At 41.3% G+C, this 22,988-nt stretch overlaps 1 protein-coding gene across 1 annotated transcript; it reads left to right on the top strand.

The window, feature by feature from the left end:
- The first annotated feature begins 227 nt into the window (after window positions 1-227).
- zgc:63587 (uncharacterized protein LOC393431 homolog) lies at window positions 228-22,820 on the top strand. Its single transcript, XM_041042398.1, has 13 exons — window positions 228-352; window positions 4,921-4,976; window positions 5,450-5,549; window positions 5,646-5,732; window positions 6,172-6,295; window positions 6,917-7,051; window positions 7,796-7,913; window positions 17,900-18,001; window positions 18,200-18,345; window positions 18,530-18,613; window positions 18,713-18,770; window positions 21,316-21,398; window positions 21,497-22,820. The coding sequence occupies exons 2-12, from the start codon at window positions 4,950-4,952 to the stop codon at window positions 21,379-21,381; spliced, it is 1,047 nt and encodes a 348-aa protein (XP_040898332.1). The 5' UTR covers window positions 228-352; window positions 4,921-4,949; the 3' UTR covers window positions 21,382-21,398; window positions 21,497-22,820.
- The last annotated feature ends 168 nt before the right edge of the window (window positions 22,821-22,988 follow it).

Raw genomic sequence — 22,988 nt, 5'->3', positions numbered from 1 at the left:
TACTTACGTGCAGTACTAGAGTAAATGTACTTAGTTACATTACACTGCTGACTCTAAACATTTTCCACGAAGTAATAAATCGGCGGGCAGACAGGAGATCGTTAAAGAAACTGTTTTGCTTAAGTAGCCATATTGGATCTGAAAAACAATGCCCCTCTACGGTTCAGCTGTCCTGACCGTTGAGCCGTAATGGCGTCGTTGGCGCATCAGGATTGCCCATGGCAATGAAAAGCTTCAGGGACGAGGGCGGACTCACGGGAACAGTTTCCGGGTTTCCCTTGCTGGGGTGGGACAGCGGCGAGAGGCAAAAAAAACCTCCTGTTGATTAACAATATTTCAGAGTTACGCTGAGGTAAGGCACTGCTATGTGGTTTGTTGTTGTTATTTTTATTGTTTTGTAAACAAGCCGTTGAGTCGGAGCAAGGGGAAGAAGGTACACCACAGCGTCAAGCCGAGCTGGCAACTGGACACCAGCCGCGGTAACAACTGTTGCATGCTAAAGTTTGACATGTAAAGTTTCAGCGCCGTGCTACACTCATGCTCGGTCTATCAGACGTTTTTTTTTAAAAGACGAAATTATCTTTGAAGGACCTACGGTATTTCACTAAGCCGTGTTCGTACCGACTGCAATGTCCTTGTCCCAGTTGATGTTTGGCAAACTCAGTGTCTGACAGACTGGGTGTGGTGGACATCCAACTGTTACAGACTCAGAGGCCTTCACACATGTTTAAATCTCCCCTGGCCACTGACTTAAGTATTATTTCATTTTCTTCTTAACCATCTGGCACAAAGGTCCGAGCCAACATTTCCTCATCTGCAGATTTTCAAAACAGTCGTGATAGCCTAATACCTTTTTTTTGAACACTCAAAACACTCTTCTTTTGAGCTCTTCTATTGTCCCATCCCGGTTCATACTCTGTCCACACTGTACACTACAGTGGACCTACATAGTCCTAAATCAGTATCATATTAACCCTAATCAGACGTGCCATTCAAAGCATTGACTCTTACAGATTTCCTGTAAATCCGTCTTGTGTAACATTCCCGACCTTTGAAATTGCTTATAACATCCGATCAATCCTTGGTCTTTGATTGTAAAGCAAAACCGCCCCAAATAAAATGTAGACGTTTAGACAACTTCACAATAAGAGTGGGAAACAATAACGTATTTTCATTATGTGTCGGTGTAAGATGTGGCGGAGGGCCACTATTGAGGAATTATCATCCATCTTTGCTTGTGTTTTTGGCTCAGTGAAAACATGCATATTTCACTTCCTTTCTTGCTGAGTGGGGAACAGTATGGGCACCATGGCAGACTGGGTGAGCTGTAATCTCGGGCAGGCAGCTGCCCTTTTACTTGAGAAACAACTTAGGTTTTTATCCAGCTGGACACAGATCAGCTTGATAAAAGAAGGACAACATCTCTTGGTACTGAAAGACGGCCCAAGCCCCTCATCCAGCACCTTCACCGCTCTCTGACCTTTCCCCTTCCTGCGACCTTATCTCACAAACACTGGCCAGCACAGAAACACTGGGGGAAGACATCTGTCTGACACTATAAACTACAAGGGGATGTTTCCTCCCGTTTTGCGCTGTGGTGTGAATGGAAAAACAAAACTTTGATTCATGTTGACAAGCCCAAGTGGACCTGCGCTATTGTGTCAGAGGTCTGCATGATCTCTTTACTCACTAGACTGTGTGTGGAAAGACTGGAGGAAGAAACACACATTAGAAATAACTTTTATCCGTAGTTTTATTCTGATAACAGAAAAGTAAATGTAGTGAATCTTTTTGGCCGTCACTAGATGTAATGAGACTTGATGGTCACTAGTTTGCAAATGTGAGAAAATTGAATACTTTGTGATTTTGGATTGATAGTTGGGCAAAAAAAAAAAAGACATTTGACTATGTCACCTTGTGCCCGAGGAAAATGTGATAGGAATTTTTCACCATTTTTTAATGTTTTAAAGTCCAAATGATTAATCAAGAAAATATTCAGCGGATTAATTGATTGAGACTGATTAGTTGCAGCCCTAAATTTAATTTTTGCATTATTGGATTATCAGTCATGTGGTTCTGTCAAACCCAAAGATATTCGGTTTTCGGTGATGTAAAACCGTCACAGTTGAGAAACTGGAGCCAGGGAATCTTTGACTTTTTCGCTCTAGAAAGGACTGAAGTGTTCAGTCAGCTGTTAAAGTTTTGAGTGACTAATTTACTACTCAGTTAATGGACTAATAATTTACTGCACTACCACAGTTGCAAAAGTTACTTAAATAACGTGTAAGTGATTAGTGAGCTGTAGGGATTCACAGTATGATTCAGTCTTATCATTTATGTATTTGATTATTCATTGAGTTGCAATAGGTACTTTTGACCAAACAATTTAAAAAAAATGACACTGTCTGCACCTTTTACTGTAACCTCAGATTTAGATTTGTATTTAATCACCAGTGTAGACCTTCTTCCGCTTAAAGGTCATGGTACTGAAGCTTTGTGAGCCGAGCAATGTTTGAATAACATTTTGTTTTAGTATGCTATGTGTTTAGTCATTTCCTATCCTGTCCCCATCATCATCAAACGGTCCATCCTGTGCTTTAAAGTCTGTGTTTGTTGAACAGGTCTGCTGCTTTCCTCTTGGTTGAAAGGATTTTTCATTCCACCTATTGTGTTTCTTTTTTTTTTTTTCTCCCTGGGCTCATATTATGATGTGTTTTTAAAAGCACAGCTTAAAAACCAGTATCATATGTTTATTACTGTAGCCCACCTTTACTACCTTTGTTCCCCCAAGGGCAACTTAATTGCAGTCATGCCCCCATGTCCATGTCTGTTGCGTGTTTGTGTACGTCTGTGTGTGCGTGTCTTTACATGGGCCAAACATCACTTTATTACCCTCGGTAGCTCTGGGGTCCCTGTTGTTGTGGTCAGTTGCCAGTAAATTACCATAATTGTTGTGATGCCACTGAGTTCACTAAATCTCCATGGTGCGCAATTATTGCTTCAATGTTTCCAATAAGAGTAGAAAGTCCTTAATCCATGGAGAGCGGGTGTGTGGACCCTTGACACTGCCTGTCAGGGTGAATAGTTCTGCTAGTGCCGCTGCCCCTTCATGGCTTCACTCCAGCCAATAAATCAACTGTAAATGCATAACATGCCAGGAACTTTGGCTTTACTAAGGTGGCATTTTTCCCTTTTGGCTCAAACTGTTTAATCTCCCCCATGTCTGACCCGTTGATAGCTGTGTGTATGTGTGTGTAAGCAGCTCAGCAGCCTGGCCGATTAAATTGCCATTATTAAGAGAGTATTATTGAAGTGTGCCTCCCGCCTGTCTGTCCCGTAGTGTTGTCTTTGTGATATTACAACTGCGATATTGGAACGGTTTAATTAATCTGCTGCTGGACTAATGCTGGTTCCCACCGAGCCTGTCGAGAAATAATAGTTGAGGTGTGTTTTTGTGTGTGTGTGTGTGTGTGTGATACACATGGATATGCCTGTGTGGGCTGCTGCGTTAACTTAGATGTTCATTAACAATGAAAACACATTAATTTCTGTCTTTGTTGTGTTTTAGGGCTGAAACTAATGTTTTTGACTTTAGTAATCCATCAAAGACAAAAAAAGGCAAATACTCATATTTCAGAATCTAGAGCCAGTGAAATTTTGGTATTTTGTTTTACAAAATGAGTTTTAACAACTAATTACATCATTGGTTTCCAAGTATATTATAAGTGGCCCACTAATTGATCAATCTAATTTTTTTGGGCTTGAGTTAAATTAGTGTCATAATACTGTTTTGTGGTTTGTGTAACTCTTATGTTGTGTACTCATTTGTGATATCATTGTTTTTCCCTTCTTCAAATTTTACCTCCCTGACCTCATATCCTCTCCATTGTTTTGACGGGGTTACCTTTTTGACTTGTGTGGACCTTAAACCCCTAACCTGGCACGCCTCCACCCTAAATGGTGTCTCCCCTCGCTCTCCTGCATGTGGCCGGTCCTGAATGTGGTCAGGGGTGAGGCACGTGTTCTCCCTCCTCCCCCTATCTGAGCTGCCCCACATAGGAAAGGCTTCAGGAACCAGAGGGATAAACAGCCATTGTTCCCCTTGTGGGCTCGGTGAAACCACCCTGTCAGTATGAGAGATCTCTGCCCACTTTCATGTAGATACAGAGGGCCCCCCGAGTACCATCTAATGCATTTAACAGTGTGAAATGGTTCCCCAAGCGTCCACAAATGTGTGTTTGTCACATGCCAATGGAGAAAGGTCGGCTCAGGTTCCCATGCCACCTTTTTTCCCCCGGCTAACATTACGTAAGCAGAGTGCATCTCTGTTTGGCAGCGTACCGCAGCCTGCCTCTTTCTAATGCTTATCACACCCCACCTGTCAGGGGCCAGTGTGTTGATGATAAAATGGAGCCTGTTCTTCCTGCTCAGTCATTATGTGGCTAATTTATCAAGGGAGCTTGTTGCTCTGTCGTCTGCTCAGGGTCATAGATTGGGGCAGGAGCACGGGGTACACAAGACTGTAACAGTTTAATGGGAGTCTGGGAACAAACTTGTTGCCCAGAACTGTTAATCTCAGCTCCTTCCGCGTGATACTGTCAGAGAACAGTGGAGTCGTCGGCCTGAATGAGCGTCTCACCGTGGACTCAGTTATCCAAAAACTTTTAGTAAGCTTGACTCGAGGGGGGGATGCACAAGAGTTCCAATGTACATGTACTGCAATGTATCTGTGCAAATGGCAAGTCAGATAAAATGTGTGAATTCTTCAGAAATAATTTATCTAAAATGCCTGGAAGAAGTCTTTTGCTACTAGTAAGGGGGAAGGGTAGAGAGGAGGTCAGTCTGAACTGCTTTTTCAATTATTTTTCTGGTTTTATTCACCGCTATATCTCTGATTTTTTTTTTTTTTTTCACCAACAGGCTCGTCAGACGTCCAGAAAACGGTAACGATGTCTCAGTCTGGAGAAAAAGGGAAGGTGAGGAACTGGCAGAAATTTTAATCGCATCAGTTTTCACGCTGCATGGTGACAAATCGACAGAGTGTACAGGAGGGGTTTTTAATAAGGCAGTGGTGATTAAGACTCATGGTACTTGTAATCTCATGCACACACGCCTGCACAGGCATCCAGAGAGGATATCCTGTATAAATGCAAGTGTTTCATGGCTCGGCTTTATTGCCTGTTGGAAGTTCTCAATGATATGCGTCATCATCAATCTCACTTACACCTTTACACATACATTACACCTCATAAAATGATGGAAAATGTCGGGGGGGAGTTGGTTAGCGTATTTACTGAGTTAAAGGAACAAGGAGTGAAATGTAGGAAATCATGGTAAATTACATAATTACGATGCCTCTTATTTTGAGTCACTGCATATTTTTCTTAATAGTTTAGTATTTCCTTATTTGTTATTTCTGACCTTCATTTGTCTTTTTTGTGCTCTGCAGTTCCCAGATGCAGCAGGTTATGTAGGGTTCGCCAACCTCCCAAACCAAGTGCACCGAAAATCAGTGAAAAAGGGGTTTGAATTTACCCTAATGGTTGTAGGTAAGTGCTCACTCTCACTCAGTGTTGACTTTGGACAGATGTATGATTTCTTTTGAGAAAAAAAAAGCTTTATTTTCCATTCTTTTTGGTTTCCAGGCGAGTCTGGTTTGGGCAAATCGACACTTATAAACAGTCTGTTTCTCACTGATCTCTACCCTGAACGCTACATCCCTGGTGCCGCAGGTATACTCCCCAGTACACACACACACACACACACATGCACGGATATACACAAATATGCACACCGCAATAATTTAGAAATGTCTGCTGCAGTGTCTCCAGCAGAGCAGTATTTCAAGAGGAATGCTGGGAATGCCTTAGTCTCAAAATATGACCCAGCCCTTCTTATGACTTGACTTAGATTAGGACTTGTTCTGGTTTGAAAACAATTATCCAGGCCCTCCCTGGGCAGTTTGTGCAAATAAGAAAACACAAAGTCTTTTTAGAGGACAAAACCCATGATTTCATTTTTAAAAGGCGTATCCACCTTGTTGAAGCCACAGCTTTTTAAGTGCGTTACTCAGGCAATAATTTTGGATTTCACTGTTATGAATCCACTTGGGTACTTGGGTGTCTCCCCTGTTATGCAACTATCACTTACTTTTATACTCACACTCCACAGAGAAGATTGAGAGGACGGTGCAGATTGAGGCATCAACTGTGGAGATCGAGGAGAGAGGGGTGAAGCTTCGCCTCACTGTGGTCGACACCCCTGGATACGGCGATGCCATCAACAGCCAGGACTGGTGTGTTTGTGTACTGTGGAGGAGTGAGGAGTGATAACAACCTGGGACTTGTTTCCTGTCCAGTATTCTGTCTCATCCTTCCCTCCTGTACTCAGCTACTCCCTTTCTCAAGTTTCTTCCCAAACTCCCTATTTCCTACCTCTCCTCCCTCTGCCTTCACTATGTCTAGATTTCGTTAAACTGTGTGTGTTGTCACGTGTTCTTGCTTGTGTGGCATCATCATGCCAGTGGTGTCAAAGTACCCTCCTTGTTCAAGATCTATTTCCTGTAGATTGTGCTGGTATAGCTATATTTTTACACTGCTGGACCAATGTGCTCTCCTTTGAAGGCTACAAAACAGGAAACAACAGCAAAAGAGATGAAGTAACAGTAAAATAGTCACTTCCCCTTTGCATTCTCTCTGTAGAATTTGTTCACTGTTGCCTACTCAATGTTTAGATTATAAATGTTCAAATATTGCATTTGCAATTGCATTTAAGGAATACACACATGGTGCATTAGAGGCTCTTGACCTGAACAGAGACCAGAGCTAAGTGGAAAAGTAGAATAGTGTTTATGTGGTTATTTTGTGTGATTAAGGGGGCTTATGTCTGTTTCTATGTTTGCCTCTGCCTCTCTCAGCTTCAAGACCATCATCCAGTACATTGACAATCAGTTTGAACGATACCTCCACGATGAGAGCGGGCTGAACCGAAGACACATAGTGGACAACAGGGTGCACTGCTGCTTCTACTTCATATCTCCATTTGGACATGGGTAAACAAATAAACACGCACTTGTACTGGCACCAACTGTGAGCTGAGCTTGATGTTTACCTTCCCCATTTGACTTATTCAGGCATCACGAAATGAAATGTGACATTCGTTATGTGCATTTCAACACTTCAGTCATGTTTTGTGGGTAGAATAAACCCGTATATCCTGGATTACCTGGGATAAAGAGACTGGAAAATATACTTAATAATTTCCACTGTGAAACATGCCAAAAAATAAAGTCATTTAGTATTTGGCCTTAATTTTGGTGTATTATTTAAATTAGTGCAAGGCATGTTCACATTAACCACACTGTACCACCAAGCAGACATTTGGGGGAACAAAACTTGGGGCAGAACTTCCTTATTTTGGCTCTTGCAAAATAAGGCATCTCTCACTTCCCAGTAAAGCTGCCTTATTTTGGCTCTTGCAAAATAAGGCATCTCTCACTTGCCAGTAAAGCTGTTAGCTAGTTTTACACCATAAGCATTTTGTATCTAGTAGTGGCTACTGTCTTTGCTGAAGTAGCATGTGTTTCTGGTGAGCAGAAAAAAATATTTTGATGTGATGAAGAGAGAAGTACTGAGTATGAACTGTACTTATTCACACATATACATTTTATCTTTTTAAGTTCTGCTTTGTCTCCCATTGCTATCATATAATTTTATTGCACAATCCAATTGGCTTGTCTAATGTTTAGTTGTTTCTTCTTCTTGTCCTCCTTCACCTCTTTCTTTTTCTTTCCCAGTCTAAAGCCTCTGGATGTGGAGTTTATGAAGGCCATCCACAGCAAAGTCAACATAGTCCCTGTCATTGCCAAGGCTGACACGCTGACACTGAGGGAGAGGGATCGCCTGAAGAGAAGGGTGAATTTGATGTACACACACACACACACACACACATACATACAAGTGTACACTATTTTTTTTATAGAGTCTATGTTGTCATCTTTCCCCTTCATTTTATTCTTAGCTCAAGGAAAAAAAACTGGAATATCTAAGCACTTATTGTCAGGATGTGTTTGTTTTTATCCCATCTGCCGGTCTATGGTTTATCCATTAGAAGGCAGATCATTGAATAATACGCTAATAATAGCAAAATCACTTATCCACCCTTATTGGCAGCCTGGTGTGTTAGACATCTCTGTGTTTGTGTGATAAAGCACACGTGCACTTCCCCATGTAGTTGCAGTGATGAATGGCTTACATTCTTGTGTTTTAGATGATACTGGCAGATTGTTCAAAAGCACAGGGAGGGACAGCATAAGAGAGGAAACAGTAGGAAGGACAGACATAGGAAAAGAGTATTGTATATAATATAGACGGAGCACATCTCATCCAGTCTCAACCCATCCCAGATACTTCCCTTTGGAGCCGACCCAAGTGTCTGCCTGCCTGCACGCTCCTTAGCTTCCTGCTGTCCAGAGGGGGAAGGACAGAGTAGTACAATACAACACACACACACACACCCCTCTCACAGCAACATGTTCAGCTGATAACCTCTCACATGCAAGATGAGTTTATACGATTTTCCTCCTTCTGTGTTACACTTCTCCTTTCCTCTCCTTTCCTCTCCCTTTTTGTGTTTCTACTCTACTCTCTAATACGGAGTCAGTATTCCTTTAGTTGTCATTACTTGTGGCGGCAAGTAAAAAATACTTTAATACTTTTAAAGGTGAATTTAAACAATCTGCAGTGCTGTAGATTGCCATGCCAGCTCTGTGCTGAAACAAATTGTCAATTGTCAGTTTTCTGTATTTTATATAATATTAGAAATTGAGTGTCTTTGGGTTTTTCTAGGTAGTTGTGTTGGGATTTCTTTATTGTTCTCTGACATTTTACAGGCAGGTAAATTATTTGAGAAAGTAATTAGACTAACTGATAATGGCTCTGCAGTCCTAGTTCAGAAATGTGTGGGGAGTTGGTGGGGCTTTAGTTTCAGGTTACTTTTTCATCTCAGCCCACTTCACTGTGTTTTTAATTGGAAGTCAGCCTGTCTCCCCACTTGGCCCTGCATGCCCAGACCTCCCACCTGCCTCTCATTCAGGTCTCGGAGCCGGTGGTCTGGCAGACCCGAGATGGTCGGCTGACTGGAGTCCAGCGCTGGAAGTCTGTTTTGTTCAAAGCTCCCACAGTCAGATTACCTAAAATCGCTGATGCAGCATCTAAGGAAAAAAGGGGTCACAGTTCAGGCATTTAGGACACACGCTTTTCTTCTTGTATTTCCTAAGACAACAGGATCTAACCGTTGTCACAGTATGAACATCTGAGCGTTCAGTGATTGCAGTACATAAGTGCAGTACACAAGTTGCTCCTGCATCAAAGGTGAAATTCCTCCACTGTGTTGTCCTTAAGGGACCTACCAGCTGAATTGTACTCTGCAGTGTTGTTTTGTGTTTTGACCTTCCTCAAACCTTCTGAGTGTTCCTCTGGCACTTTAGATGAACAAAACCATGTTTCCTGCCAGCGCAGACCCCCGCCCCAAATTACAGAAAACCCCCGAAGCTTGTTGGCTTTGTGATCCACCTGGCAGCATGCAGCTGGGTCAGCTGTCTTGATTAGAGTTTTGGCATAACTTTTGTTTGATTTTGTTCATGTATTTCTTTTCATTCAGTTCGCTGTGAGACATCAAATAACTGTGAAAGCGTAGCCAGTAGCAGCGGAGAGGGAAATAATAGTGCGGCAGTATCACTCTGATCTGACCTCTTTGCTGCTGAACTGTCTACAGCGCTATCTGTCCTGCAAAGTTTGTTCACATGCTCCACTAAGTGTTCCCTTAACAGACATTTCCCACTCCACACTTAGGAGCAATTAGCTGCCGACTTTAACAAAAATGGACAAATGCATGCACACAGGCCCACACACACGTATCCGAGTCCATAAGTACGTTAATTCAAGCAATGATGAACACGTTATTTCTTAGAAGTATTGGGCGCACATTAAAAGACACGTCCACATTTAGTTTGTATCCAATTATAGTGAGTTCCTGGACAAGCCATTATTGTCAGGAAATACAGAGGGTTAATTGAGCTATCTGCCCCACATTTAGAAATGACATTAGGTTTCCCTAAGGAGGGCTTGTTATTCCTACTATCGCTTGTTTGGTTACATTTTGGGCATACACAACTTTTATCTTCATCTCAGTTTGTAAAAATAATTGTACCGCGTTAGTGCTTCTGTGCCCATGAAAGTTTCAGTTTTACAGATTATGTCATGTACATCAGAAGTATGTTGTCCTTCGTTAAAAAGGAGATTAAGACACACTTGGTGGAAAAGGAAGATCACTATTTGTAGATGTCTGTGAAGATTCTCAGTAATCCAGATCATGGCTGTCCAAGAACAGTTGAATCGAGGACTACTGGACTGACTTGTATGTAGGTGAAAAATTTTCAAGATCTACAACCAAGTTAAATCAAGTTGCCCTCCATTTAACTCTTCTTGGCTATTAGTAGATCTGATACTGTACCTTGTATAAAGTAAAAAGTTTAACCAGCAGGCCAGTTGTTTATCACAGCTGAACAGTAGGTTATGACATATTGATATTTAAATTATGCCAGGGTTATAAAAAAAACATGGGGGGGGCATCAGATTACTGACTTGACTGTTTCAGGTACCTTCAGAATAATCAGACAATTGCAGCTACTGTAAGTGTGCTGTTTTTATTTCCTGCCTTTACTGATTTATTCCAGTAATCTGTTTTCTAGTCATTTTCAACATGACGTGTCATTGTAATTCCCATTCATCTTTCTAAGTGTTTCTAAAGAGAACAAATATATCTGGCTCGCGTATTTGTTGGTTCAATCAGATTAGTTGAAGTGGCTCTTAGGTTTACGTGCCTGATTCCTGCCATACAGTCCCGTACAGTGTACAGGAGCACCAGACCTTCCTTTGAGGTCAGAGCACCAGCAGCCAAGAACCTGCCAGAATGCTGAGTGCTGGAGGATGATTGATAACCCCCAGCGTTTCTCCCACAGTATTTATTAGTTTGTTTTTTTGCAGGGCACTTTCTCACCGTTTTGAGCCATTTGTTTCTCAGTAAATAAGACCCTCCTCTCAAAACTTGTCCAGTCCTTTCTCTTATTATTAGGGGGAAGCAGCTTGTACAGAACAATAAAAGTTTCCTGCAATGTGTCAAGCCTGTTCCACTGACAAGACAGAACCTGCTGCCCTCTCCAGCTCAGGCTCATAGACAAAGTGAGCAAACTTCCCATCGTTCAGATTTCATCCCCCTTAGTTCTGCTCGCCAGTCTCCCAGTCCTTCCCCTGCTGGTAGTGCCTTACTCAGCTGCCTCTTACTTTCTTCATCTGCCCCTTTGTGTCCTCCTTTTTTTTTTTAATTTGCTCTAATGCCAATTTCCCCTCACCGGGGTCTCTGAAGTCACTAGCTCATAAGTTGCCCTGAGGAGGGTATATTGAGGGGCTGATCCTCTCAGTCTGGGACCTTACAGTCATATCCTGTGTGGGGCTTTAGTCTCAAACTGCTTTACTGGTTGTTTTTTTGTTGAACATAGACCATAGTACACAGCTGGTTTAAACTGGAATCCTGATTGAGGCAAGTAAAAATGACTGCTTTTGTCTGAACAAAAGATTGCTTTTCATGTGTGTCTGTTTTTTTTTTAATGATTCTGTAGCTAGAATCACAAATTCCCCTTTTCCAGCTTCTCAGTTGTGAAGATTTTCTACTGTTGTTGTCTTATGTGATTGCAGACTGAATATCTTTGTGGTTCAGACAGTTAGAATAAAACAAGCAAACATTCAAAGACAAACTTTTTCACTATTCTCTAAGATTTAATAGACCAAATGATTAACTGAGAAAATAACCTGCAGATCAAACTATAATGTCAGAATCGTTAGTTGCCTTACTTGATTTAAACCTTGCTGTATGCTGCAGCAGAAATATAGCTGCAAACCCTTAAAAACCCTTAAAATAGGATTAAAGGTTAGCAGAAGCCAACCAGATGCATCTTTGCCACCAGCTTCAGCCCCAATCTATGTGATACCTCTTCTTTTGTGTGAAGACTAAAAGCTGTTCTCCTAAGCCAGAGGTCAGTGAGGGCTAGAGAACCCAGCTCCTCCTCCATTCTCGCACCAGGCTGCAGGCAGCAGACAATAGATCAGCCCTTTTTCCTCCCTCCGCTCCCTTCAGTTTTCCTCCCTTCGGTGCCTTCTCCCACCATCTCTTGTCGCTGCCCTCATCTTCCTCATCTCCTCTCTTTTCTTCTCACCAAAAACCCTCCCTCATGTTTGTCCCCTCAGCTGCCATATTTCACCCCTGGCCGAGGCACTGTCACACTTTTCCCCTCATTGTCTGACTGGATGTTGTCTCCCCCCAGCCGTTCCACCGCAGTCCTGCTGTGTGAACCAGCTCTACGGCTCCACTGGGACATATTACCTGCTTGCTTGTACTGGCCAGTATTGTGACCAGGTTATCTTAAATGGCAATAACAGAAAGTGAAGCAGTTTTTACACCAGTGGTAAAATTCAATGGTGAGATCTGTTGGGCTAGGAAAGGAAAAGATAAAGCAGGTATATGCAACTGATTAATCGTGTGTAACTATGTGAGCATGGTGTTCAACTCCATTTGCAATATTCTTTCTTAGTACATATCCACAGTGGCTCCCCATGAGTAAAGGTTGAGTGGTCATTACTTCATTTTTACCTCATTGCTCCTGCATGTGTGTGTTTGTGTTTTAAGTGTATGAGTCCCTGGTCAGCTTGTGCCCGGTGCTTTTCCTGCCAGTGTTTCAAACACGCGGACATATTTATTTTTCTGCCCTCCAGCAGTCATTGTGCCAGGGCATGCTCCACGTCTCTGCAGATTTTAAAACAATAAATAATGCGTTTTTCCTCATGGAGGGAGCAGCTCTATTACAGACAATAATCTGCCCTCAAGTAAAGAAAGCGCAAGCCCACTGCAGTGAGAAAACAGCAGGTTTCCTTGTTTGAGGACCAACCTGAAAAGATGATTTCCGGACTTTGCCGTGCGGCTAATGACTCACTTTTTGCCGTTGGGGTTTACCATTGAGACCTTTTTGATTACCAGCCCAAGTCCCAAAACCTGATGTGTGCTTGGGATCTTAAATTCACACTGTCCCCTTCTAAATCTCACTTAAATACAAGATTACATGAATAGCTCAATTGTTCCTCTCCATGCTCTTAGATCAGAGGGAGAGGTGGGTGGTCTTAACTGTACTAATACCTAGCCCAGACAATAGGAGTGTGGGTGTGTGTTTATGTGTGCTCACGAGTGTGTTGATCACCGTTACTCATATGATGCCTTCTCGTTACTGGGGTTGTGGAACTTCCTCTGTGCTTTCCATCAGGACCTCCCGTTAGAACAAACCCAGCTGTTCTGGTCCGGTCTGTTCCAGTATGGACGGTCCACTCAGTCTCAGACTCTGACTGGATATAGCTGGAATGTGTTTCAGTGCATGCATGCAAGGGTCTTTAATCCTGTTAACAGAAAGTTATTGTTTTCCTTGTGCTACTACATGAGTCAGAATCTCTGGAGGTTGGAGTGGCTGAAGACGTGAGCATACTTTTTGACCCCTCTTGCCAGGCTGTCCTGCATCTCTGGTGATCCACTGGCCTCTTGGAGCTCCAAAGCTCCACACACGTAACAAGCTCCTTTCCTACTTCTGACGCCAGATTATACCACTTCACACAGTGAGGCAGCAGTTTACTATGCGTATGTGTACATGACAGTGTGTGTGTGTGAGTGTGTGTTTGTGAAGGAGGCTGGTATGGGGTCTAAATCCCTCTGATGACCCCCCTAGATCAGGTATTGTTGGGGCTCCCTCACCCCCTAAAACTCCCTGCGGGCAGGAGAGAGCCAGTTAGTTCAAAGGCGTTTCCTGGCAAGAGAGAAGCATTTGTTCTCATGTATCTTAAGGTTAAGCAAGTTTGGAAACCAAAGAACAGTCGTAGGATTTTAGCAAGGAGTCAGTTTTTTCTTTTCATGTTGCCAGACCTCTGTTGTTTGTCTTGTAATCTTGTAATTGAGGTATGTAAAATGTGTAGGAAATATTAATACAGTGACAGACAGCTCAGTACTTTCCACTGAATGTAAATATTTATATTTGTTGGCAGGTGCCTTGTGTAAAAAACTGACTAAATCATTTTTTTTTTGGAATTGGCAGAAGATAGTGGAGCAGCCTTCCTCTTTGTTTCAGACTGAAGGAATGCAATTTACAGACATAAAGCAGTCTGCACTTGAAGCTTTAAAGACTTTTTGGACCTTGATTTACAACGAGAGATGATTACATTACGTTCAGAACAGTTTTTCTTCCTTTATCCAAAAGTGGGTTTGCCCTTTATTTTATGTGGTAAGGGGCCATATTTTTGCTAGTCCAGAACTCATATTTTACGTAGTTTTTTGGCCGGACAGTTGGAATTCATCAAAACAGCAGGTGCTTCACATGAAAACTTACATGTACCTGACATATCTCGTCTTAACAATGATGTGATGGCCTAAATGACAGAAACACTTATTAAATCTTTGAAATTGCTTTTCTACTTTTCATCCTCAGAGATGAATTCACAGAAGTGTATTAATTTTTATATGTTAGCTTGAGGTGGTCTTCGTATAAAACATTGTGGGAAATCCTGGTATTACTGTTACTGGAGCTGTATTTGTCCACAGTTTGTCAATCATGATTGTATAAAGCATTTAGGGAGTGTGAAACAATGATTTATTACATGTAAACAAAGAAATGGGCATAAACACCATAGCAGCAATGTGTCTGCATGTGTCACCAGTTGAATTCTGTAGTTATGTCTCATTTTAGCCCCTTCTGCTATAGAACAGACATTTTTGTATTGAAGTAACTACATAAAATGGATGTCGAGAGTTCAAAGTGAGCAGTTTTTGTTCACTGGATTGTAGACACACAGTTGGACCTACAGGAATCTCATAAAGGCCAGAGAGCACTCAGGAACACGGACTTAGTGCTCACCACAGTCAAGATTTTCCTTTAATAAACTCTGCAGTGCTGGAAAAATGGCCCCGGTTCGTCAAGGTGTTTTTTCAGTATGAAACAAGGTTTGAAAGCTGATCGGGAATACTACTTCTAATGGCAGTGATGCACCGTTTCATTCCCCTGGCCACTCTGTAGAGGCTGGCAAGCAGCTGTGAGGTTACATAAACATTACGTAAAAAAATCTGCTGGTCTGGTTCCTCTGCGTTCCCTATCCTTGCTCCTCTCAATCAGGGTTGATTAGTGTCAAGATGCAGTTTGATTGTTTTGTTTTGTGGATTTTTTTTCTCTCACTGCATTGTTGATTTCCTAAGAATTCTCTGGTACATGTTTCTACTTCCAAGTATTGTTCCCTGTTACAGTTTTAGATTAGGTCAGCTCTGTTCTCAACTATCACACGAGAAAACCGTGTATTTGCGAGTGTGTGTTTGTGCATGCTGTCACCTGTTGAGTGTCAGCACTGCAGTGTTCGCCATGATCCCCTCTTTTGTCCCTTTGCTCTTTTCTTTGGCATGTGTTTGTTTTCCCTCCAGTGTTGTTTGTCCAGAATTCGTCTCTCATTGCTTAGCAGGTGTTTGAGTCATTCATATTTTTGTGGGTTTGCTTGTGAGAATCAACAGATCATGAAAATATTATTCCCTCGGCCCGTTAACATGGTGAAACAGTTGATCCTTATAATGATGGGTTTGCACCCTGTTTCATTATGATTGGTGGTTTTGGTCATACCTGCTGTGCAACTGCAGAAAAACTTCTTGGCCATGTCCCCCATGACTTCACCCTGTGTAATTATATCTATGTATAGACCTGCAGGTATGCTATATTTAGGGTACACATAACTGCTGCGGTATATTTAATACTGCTATTCTTGGAACTGAATGAGCCTGACTTTACAGGTCTGGCATGATTCACCTACAATTTGTCTCATTTCTAACCCATTTTCTAACTGGACAACATCAGCCTCCGCCCTCACAATTATCATAACTGGCCAACATGACGAAATATTTCCACAAACAATGCTTCATTTCCAACGATGTAAGCCAGAAACATAAGGCGATAAATCTTGGGCTTCCTTTTCTAATTAACACTGAGGCAGAGTCTTGTGTGGTATTGTTTGTCCGCCGCCTTGACAGCATTGAGTGGACCTGCATGGCCAACCATAACAGCAGAGGGAGGGGAGGGAATAGGTGGTTGTATTATAGCCCAACAGGATGATCATAAAATCAAAATGGCTCCCACTGCCAGCACCTCTGTGCCAATGAAAATACACAACGATCAGGAGAAGGAGAGGCGAGTGTAAAATTAGGGATTAAGGCTTACGTTGTGTACAGTAAATCAGCAGGAGACAACAGGGATTTGGAGCAGGCAGTGATTTTGACATCTGATGATCCCTGAGAGGTCTTGATTATAGGTGTCAGGCCGTACTAAGCACATGTTACAGAACAGAATAATTCCGGTAAACAGCCATTTTGCAGCATTTGGCTTAGCTGGGTCTGGAAACAGATGATGGCAGACAACAAACTCATGCTTGTGCCATGACCAGACCATGTTTCTGGATATTTAATGGAAGTTCACACTCATAGGATATGTTACACTCTCTTAGTTGTTTGTTCATTTAACTGATTTCCTTGTGGCCTTTCAGTTAGATTCCTCCTGTTTCATTGCGATTTATCTGAATTTGGCTATCTTATCTACTTGTGTGACTGGATTTGTTGTTTGTTTCATTTTTTCCTGCCATTGTGTCATGCGTGTTTATTTTCCCACTGAGTGCACAGTTTCCCAAAATTCTCTATGCTCTGCCCCAACAGAGTGATGTTTATCTAGCGTCCATGGTGGAGGGATCTGTAAATCGCGTTTGAGTAAATGAAGGAAAAAGAGGCTCCGGTGTCACGCTCTCCTCTGAGTCCTGCAAAGCCTGTTTGTTTTTAGATCTGCCCCACAACAATACTCAGCTCTCCACGCACACACACTATCTCACACACGCTTTTGCAAAGAGCTCACTAGGAAAACAAGCGACAGCCATAACAAGGGCTCAAACAGGAGCAGTGCTCTGTAGGAAAACCTGCGCTCACTTCCCAGGCTCCTGGCTGACTCACCACTATCCTATTATACACTACAGTACATGAAAGTACACAAAAAGTCAGGAAAACAACACTTGACATTTTTTGGCTCCATTACATAAGACTACATTGTGGATTTAAAAGGTCTGCTCTGGGTAAAACAAAAGAAAAATGCCGCTTTGATGTTTAGAATAATAAATACTGACATCTGTCCCTGAGGGTAACGGTGAAGAAAGCCCCTTTGTTATAATTTGTTTCTTCACCGGTCGACCAGTGAATGAAGAAGGATGAGAACTTTGTTTCTGATTCTTTCAGAACTTGAGCACACACACTCACACACACAGACCGTTATTTTTCATGTGCCTACCCTTTCTGTCTCACTCCTCCTTTCCTCCACGGGGGGCTTTAATTAAATGTGTTGCTGCAATAACAGGTACTCACTCACACCCTCCTATTAGTCTATGAGGCCGTCTTACTTTCTGTTTATGGGTCAGAGCGGCAGCTGTTATTTTGTCCATGTGACTCACAGCTTCCAGTGAATGCACCCATTTTATAAATACGCATTTAGATAAATTACAGAAGTCTGTGGGTTGCTGGAATCAAATCTGCAGTAATAAGATGTAGCTTTCATCCGCACTACATTCAACTTGTATTGTCAGAGATTTATATAAGCTAAGAATAGATGAACCAAAAGTGCAAGTACAAGTATAAAAACAGATGCATAGTACAGAGATTTGAGTTTTCCCTGCACAGTTGGACGTCATAGAGGTCACGACACTGCCTCCTCACGCTGCGTGTTTCTTTTGTCTCCACCTCTCAGATCCTGGACGAGATTGCAGAGCATGGGATCAAAATCTATCAGCTACCTGATGCCGATTCTGACGAGGATGAGGAGTTCAAGGAGCAGACCAGAGTCCTGAAGGTGAGGGAGGGACACACAGCTGAAGTCAGCTGTTACGAAACTGCGTCAGACATTTCCCTCTGCTGGTTTAGTGATGGATACCATTCTCTTCCTTTCACGCCGACCCCCATACCTTTGTTTTCCATATCTCTTTCCATATCCCCTCCTCTGAATTTGTTTCTCTCTGGGGATCCAATGACCTTTATCTTCCTTTCCCAGGCGAGCATTCCCTTTGCTGTGATTGGCTCCAATCAGCTCATTGAGGTGAAGGGGAAGAAGATCCGTGGTCGTCTTTACCCCTGGGGAGTTGTTGAAGTGGAGAACCCGGAGCACAATGACTTCCTCAAACTACGCACCATGCTTGTGTGAGTCTCTCCTTGTAATAAAATTGCTAAAGTAAAAGGCTACTCTGAAGGGAAGCTTTTAAAACCTTGACAGAAAGTCTTCCCCTTTATACTTGTTGTTAAGGTCCGTGAGTGAATCAGTTTAAAGCAAATCTCTAGTGCCTTCTAGTGTGTGAAGCCAGGATTGCATTTGTTCCTGTTGCAGGACCCACATGCAAGACCTCCAGGAGGTAACTCAGGATCTGCATTACGAGAACTTCCGCTCAGAGAGGCTGAAGAGAGCGGGCAGGTGAGACTCTGTTTCAAATCACTTTAACAATGGATGAACTGCTCCTGTTCCAAGCAAAGTTATTCATATTTAATTTAATTTGATTTTGTTTTCTTGCAGGGCTGTGGATGAGGATGTGGTGGATAAGGACCAGATCCTGCTACAGAAAGAGGCTGAGGTAAGATGTGGTAAAATGTGTCTAAATTTTTTTTTTTTTTCACTAACGTCCACACAGTTTTTGTTAAAGTGATAAAATTGCTCAGAACAAAAGTACACCTCTTATATGGAAACTAGTTAGATATAAGATTTTTTACAAGCAAAGTCATAAGTACTGTGAGCTACAAATGCAGACGTGTTTTGGTAGGAAACGGCTTGAGGTAAAATATGGTTGCACATTTTGGGAGCATCACTAACAGCAGGCGTAAGCACAAAGTATTCATTTTGCTTAAACATGCAAATTCACTGCTATGGTCCTTTAAATTACTGTGTAACCCATCCTAGTCTTTGTGTTTCAGTTCTACATTTCAATTTCTCTGTTGAATTCAAAATGTCTTATAAATGTAAGAGTAGTTTGAAAAGTAAAGATTGCTCACAAACTGAATAAACACTCCAAAAAAGGGCAGTTATACAACAAATACAACACTTCGACTTTACGTCTTAATCAGGTGTCCACATATAGAATTTAATTCTCATCAATAATAGGCCACACATCAAAATATTTACAGTATGCACAACACAAAACTAATTTCCATATCCATCACTGGGATTCAGTCAAATTCCCTGAGGCAAGGACCCCACGAATATAATGATGTAACTGGTTTAACTGTATATATGTAGAGGACATTGTGTAGTGAGGCGTAAATTCAGACTCACCGTGACTGTGTAGAAAAACTGCCTTGTCATCTTTGTTCTACACTTTAACATGAACAGTTGCCCCTAACATTACAGCCCTGGTTTTACTGGCTGCAGGACTTCAAGGTCAAACCAGGAAACTTTTCAATTCTTCAGTGTGGCTGTATTTTAGACAGAGAAAAAAAAAATTGTATTTATTTTCACCCCACTATCTCTCATATTCCTTGTTTACCTTTTGGGCCATGGAGCCTGCACGTCACCAGGCAATAACCTGTTTCCTGATTGCTCTTGATTGCCCTGTTTGTGTTACTGCTGCAGTGCACCGTAGTGAGCGGGCGTGGTCCAATCAGAGCTGTTTGTAAACAATGTGCCCAGGCAGGATATGCCATCACTTCCTGCCTGGATGTCCTGGCCCAGTTTTTATTGTGGGAATGACCTCAGTAATGTGAGGAGCCCAGAACACAAAGCTACAGAGACAGTGGTCCATTTGTATTTGTCAGGGTTTTGAGTTGGAGGAAATATATTTCTCAGTCCTCTGCATGGTACAACAAGACTTTATTCTATGAGTCCCCAGTTTCCTAATAATTTCCTGGAAAGGAACTGATGAATAATGAAAGGGAAAATGGAGACAATATTCAATTGTTATACTTCCGTGAATTAATTTAAATTAACTGGTAAGCGGGACCTAGAAAAATGTCAAATTCTTTCTGTGTATGTGTAAGTAAACTGTTATTTATTGATTTATTTAACAGGGACAGTGCACATTAATAAACATTGCTGTAAAGGTGCCAGAGTTATTCAAGACAAGATAAGCCATTTTCCATCTGCAGACCCTGATCAGATGCTACAAAGTCACTTGAAAAAAAGAACATTGAATTTTATAAGATTATAAAATTCCAAAACACATAATTTGAGACACCAATACACAGCACTGTCAGGTACTATTTAAAACAAGTAACAGAGAAATACATAATACAGGACATACAAAACAATGAAATGGGCAATATTTACATTATTAGAAATAGGGATGAAATAAGACAACATGGTTAAATGTCTTGGCTTCTTCTTTATCAAGGAAAAACTTGACTTGGACCATATGAAGTTCTATCTTCAGCCACAAGGAGGCAGTAGACACTAAAGAACGCAACCATGACTGTTAAACAGGCTGACCCATGACGTTTTTAAAATATAAGCTTTACATCCTCATTATCTTTATTGTGTAGCTGTTGTTTTTTTTCTTTCTGGTTATTTACTCATTTACTCATTTCAGCTGTGACTCTCACATGAACATTTATTTACTTTTCAGTTCATTTATCGCTTGACAGTGATTTTATGCCTCATTCATTTTTAAACAGTTTACTCAATTGCGATCACAGCTGTGCTGTGCTGATATAAACGGATTTCTAGAAATAATTCATGAGATTTTTTTTGTGCTGATTCATTGTTCATTGCTTTTCTGTTTTTGTACATTCACAAAGTCACAAGTACAAGCAGAGTGCCTATTTTCATCACAGCGGATTGATGTGATCTGTGCTTGATGTCGTGAGTCTTGTTTCAAAGTTATGAAATAAATCAGACCGGAGTTAATCTGACCTCATTAGCCCAGAGTTGGCTTTATTAAACAGATTAATCATGCTTCAGTTTGTTTGGCTCATTCAAGACAGACCTTTCACAAAAAGCCTTGTTTTTCTGAGACACCGTCTCTTTATTCCAAATAAGAAACACGAAACACTTCACTTCCCTGCTGAGGATATTTTTTTTCCCTGGCAAGATCTGCCCACTTCTCATTTCTCATCTTCTAATAATACCAGCAAACGCTGTGTGAAGAAATAAACATGGAAGCTCATTTTTGTTTTTCCCCTCTGTCGTAGCTGAGACGCATGCAGGAGATGATCGCTCAGATGCAGGCACAGATGAAGATGAAATCCGACGAGTAACGGTGTCGAAGGAGAAAGTAAGCAGGGTGATCCCAATCCACCAACACACACACACACACGCACACACACACCTGGTCCTCCTCTTAATCTATCCTTGACTGCCATCACCCTACAGAGCCACCAGGAGGTCCAGGATCACATCATCTTCATCTACACACCATCACGTCTTCTTTGTCTTCCCTCCAAACATCCATCCATCAGCTGTTGAGGAGCTCACCACTATTTTCTTTTTCGTTTCCTCTTCTTCTTCATCTTGTCAAGACTCCGTTTTGTTCATTGTAGTTTGTAGTAGTGAGAATGGACATTTTTGTTTAATGTATGAGCACAAAAACAGTTGAATACTTGATAATTATCAAGTAGCCATTATTTAGTCTTTGATCTTAATTATGGTCCACAGAGCTGCCAGTGACAACGGTACTAAGAGGTTTTGCCATCACACCAACATGTTTACAAGAATATATGCACGTATTGTGCACTGCTTTCCGTTTATTTTGTTTTCAAGACTGTTCTGAGCATATTTTAACTTAAAGGTTAAAAAACTTAAAAGTTTGCATGTGTTTTGTTGTCTTATGAGTAATTCAGAAACCCATCTCCTTTACCTCTGGATGGTTTCAGACCTTCAGTGCTGGTTTTCCTTAGTCTGATAATGCAATAATTTGAAATATTACCACAGTGAAAGGTACTGTAGGTGTGGTTATGAACGAGGTAAACTGTCCATGTCAAGAACGAAGAATGCTCTTGTGTCTGGGTTTCCAGGCAAAATATTTGCCTTTAACTGTGTTAAATTGAAAACTTTTTTTTTTTTTTCCAGAGATCCAAACTTAATTTTAGACGTTTGTTTGGCTTTTAAGCTGGAAATCTACTAAATGGAACTAGTCAAACTAATATCACTCCATTATAAAGACAAACAGGATCATGTATTAGTAGCATAAAAATGCCATGTTGTTAATATTTTTGTATTTATCATTAAGAGCTGCATGATCTTAATATCTGTGCCAAACTACAACTACGGACTGAAAAAAACAATTCAGTCCAGTAACTTAATATGTGTCTGTATTTGCTTCAGTGATCTCATTTGATGTGTAAATGCCCTGTTTGTACACTACATGTGCAGTCTTTCATCATACTGTACTGGATTTGGGCTTTAAAAATCAAGTACTATAATATTTAACTGTTATATATGTAAACTCCCTGCAGCCTCCTGTGAGCAGCAAACTAAACATCAGAATTGTTCCTCAGCTGTGCCTTCGAGCTGTGCTGTCATTGATGTGCCAATGGCATTATTTTGTTTTTCTGTCTTTTGCTCTCATTTGCATATTTGTGTGTTGAACTTATTCAGACAAAAATAATTATTATTTCTTAACCAAGTGTCAGTAAAGATTTGTTTTAAGGTGTCAGCTTTTTTTTTGTATTTCTCTCTGAAATAAAATTTGTTTAGAGAAAAAAATGTTGATATTTGTTGATTCTGGGTTTACTTTGTAATGACATATTTCTTTAATGTTTCTTTAATGGCAACTGGAGATACAGGTGCAGTCAGAGACATACCTTTGTATTTTTTTTTTTATCAGCAGTGTCAGATAAAAAGAAAACAGGATACAATCTGTACA

The sequence above is a fragment of the Toxotes jaculatrix genome, chromosome 7 (genome assembly GCF_017976425.1).
Source record: "Toxotes jaculatrix isolate fToxJac2 chromosome 7, fToxJac2.pri, whole genome shotgun sequence".
Lineage (NCBI taxonomy): Eukaryota > Metazoa > Chordata > Actinopteri > Toxotidae > Toxotes > Toxotes jaculatrix.
The sequence above is the reverse complement of the archived record's forward strand: the minus strand, read 5'-3'. Positions and strand labels throughout refer to the sequence as shown.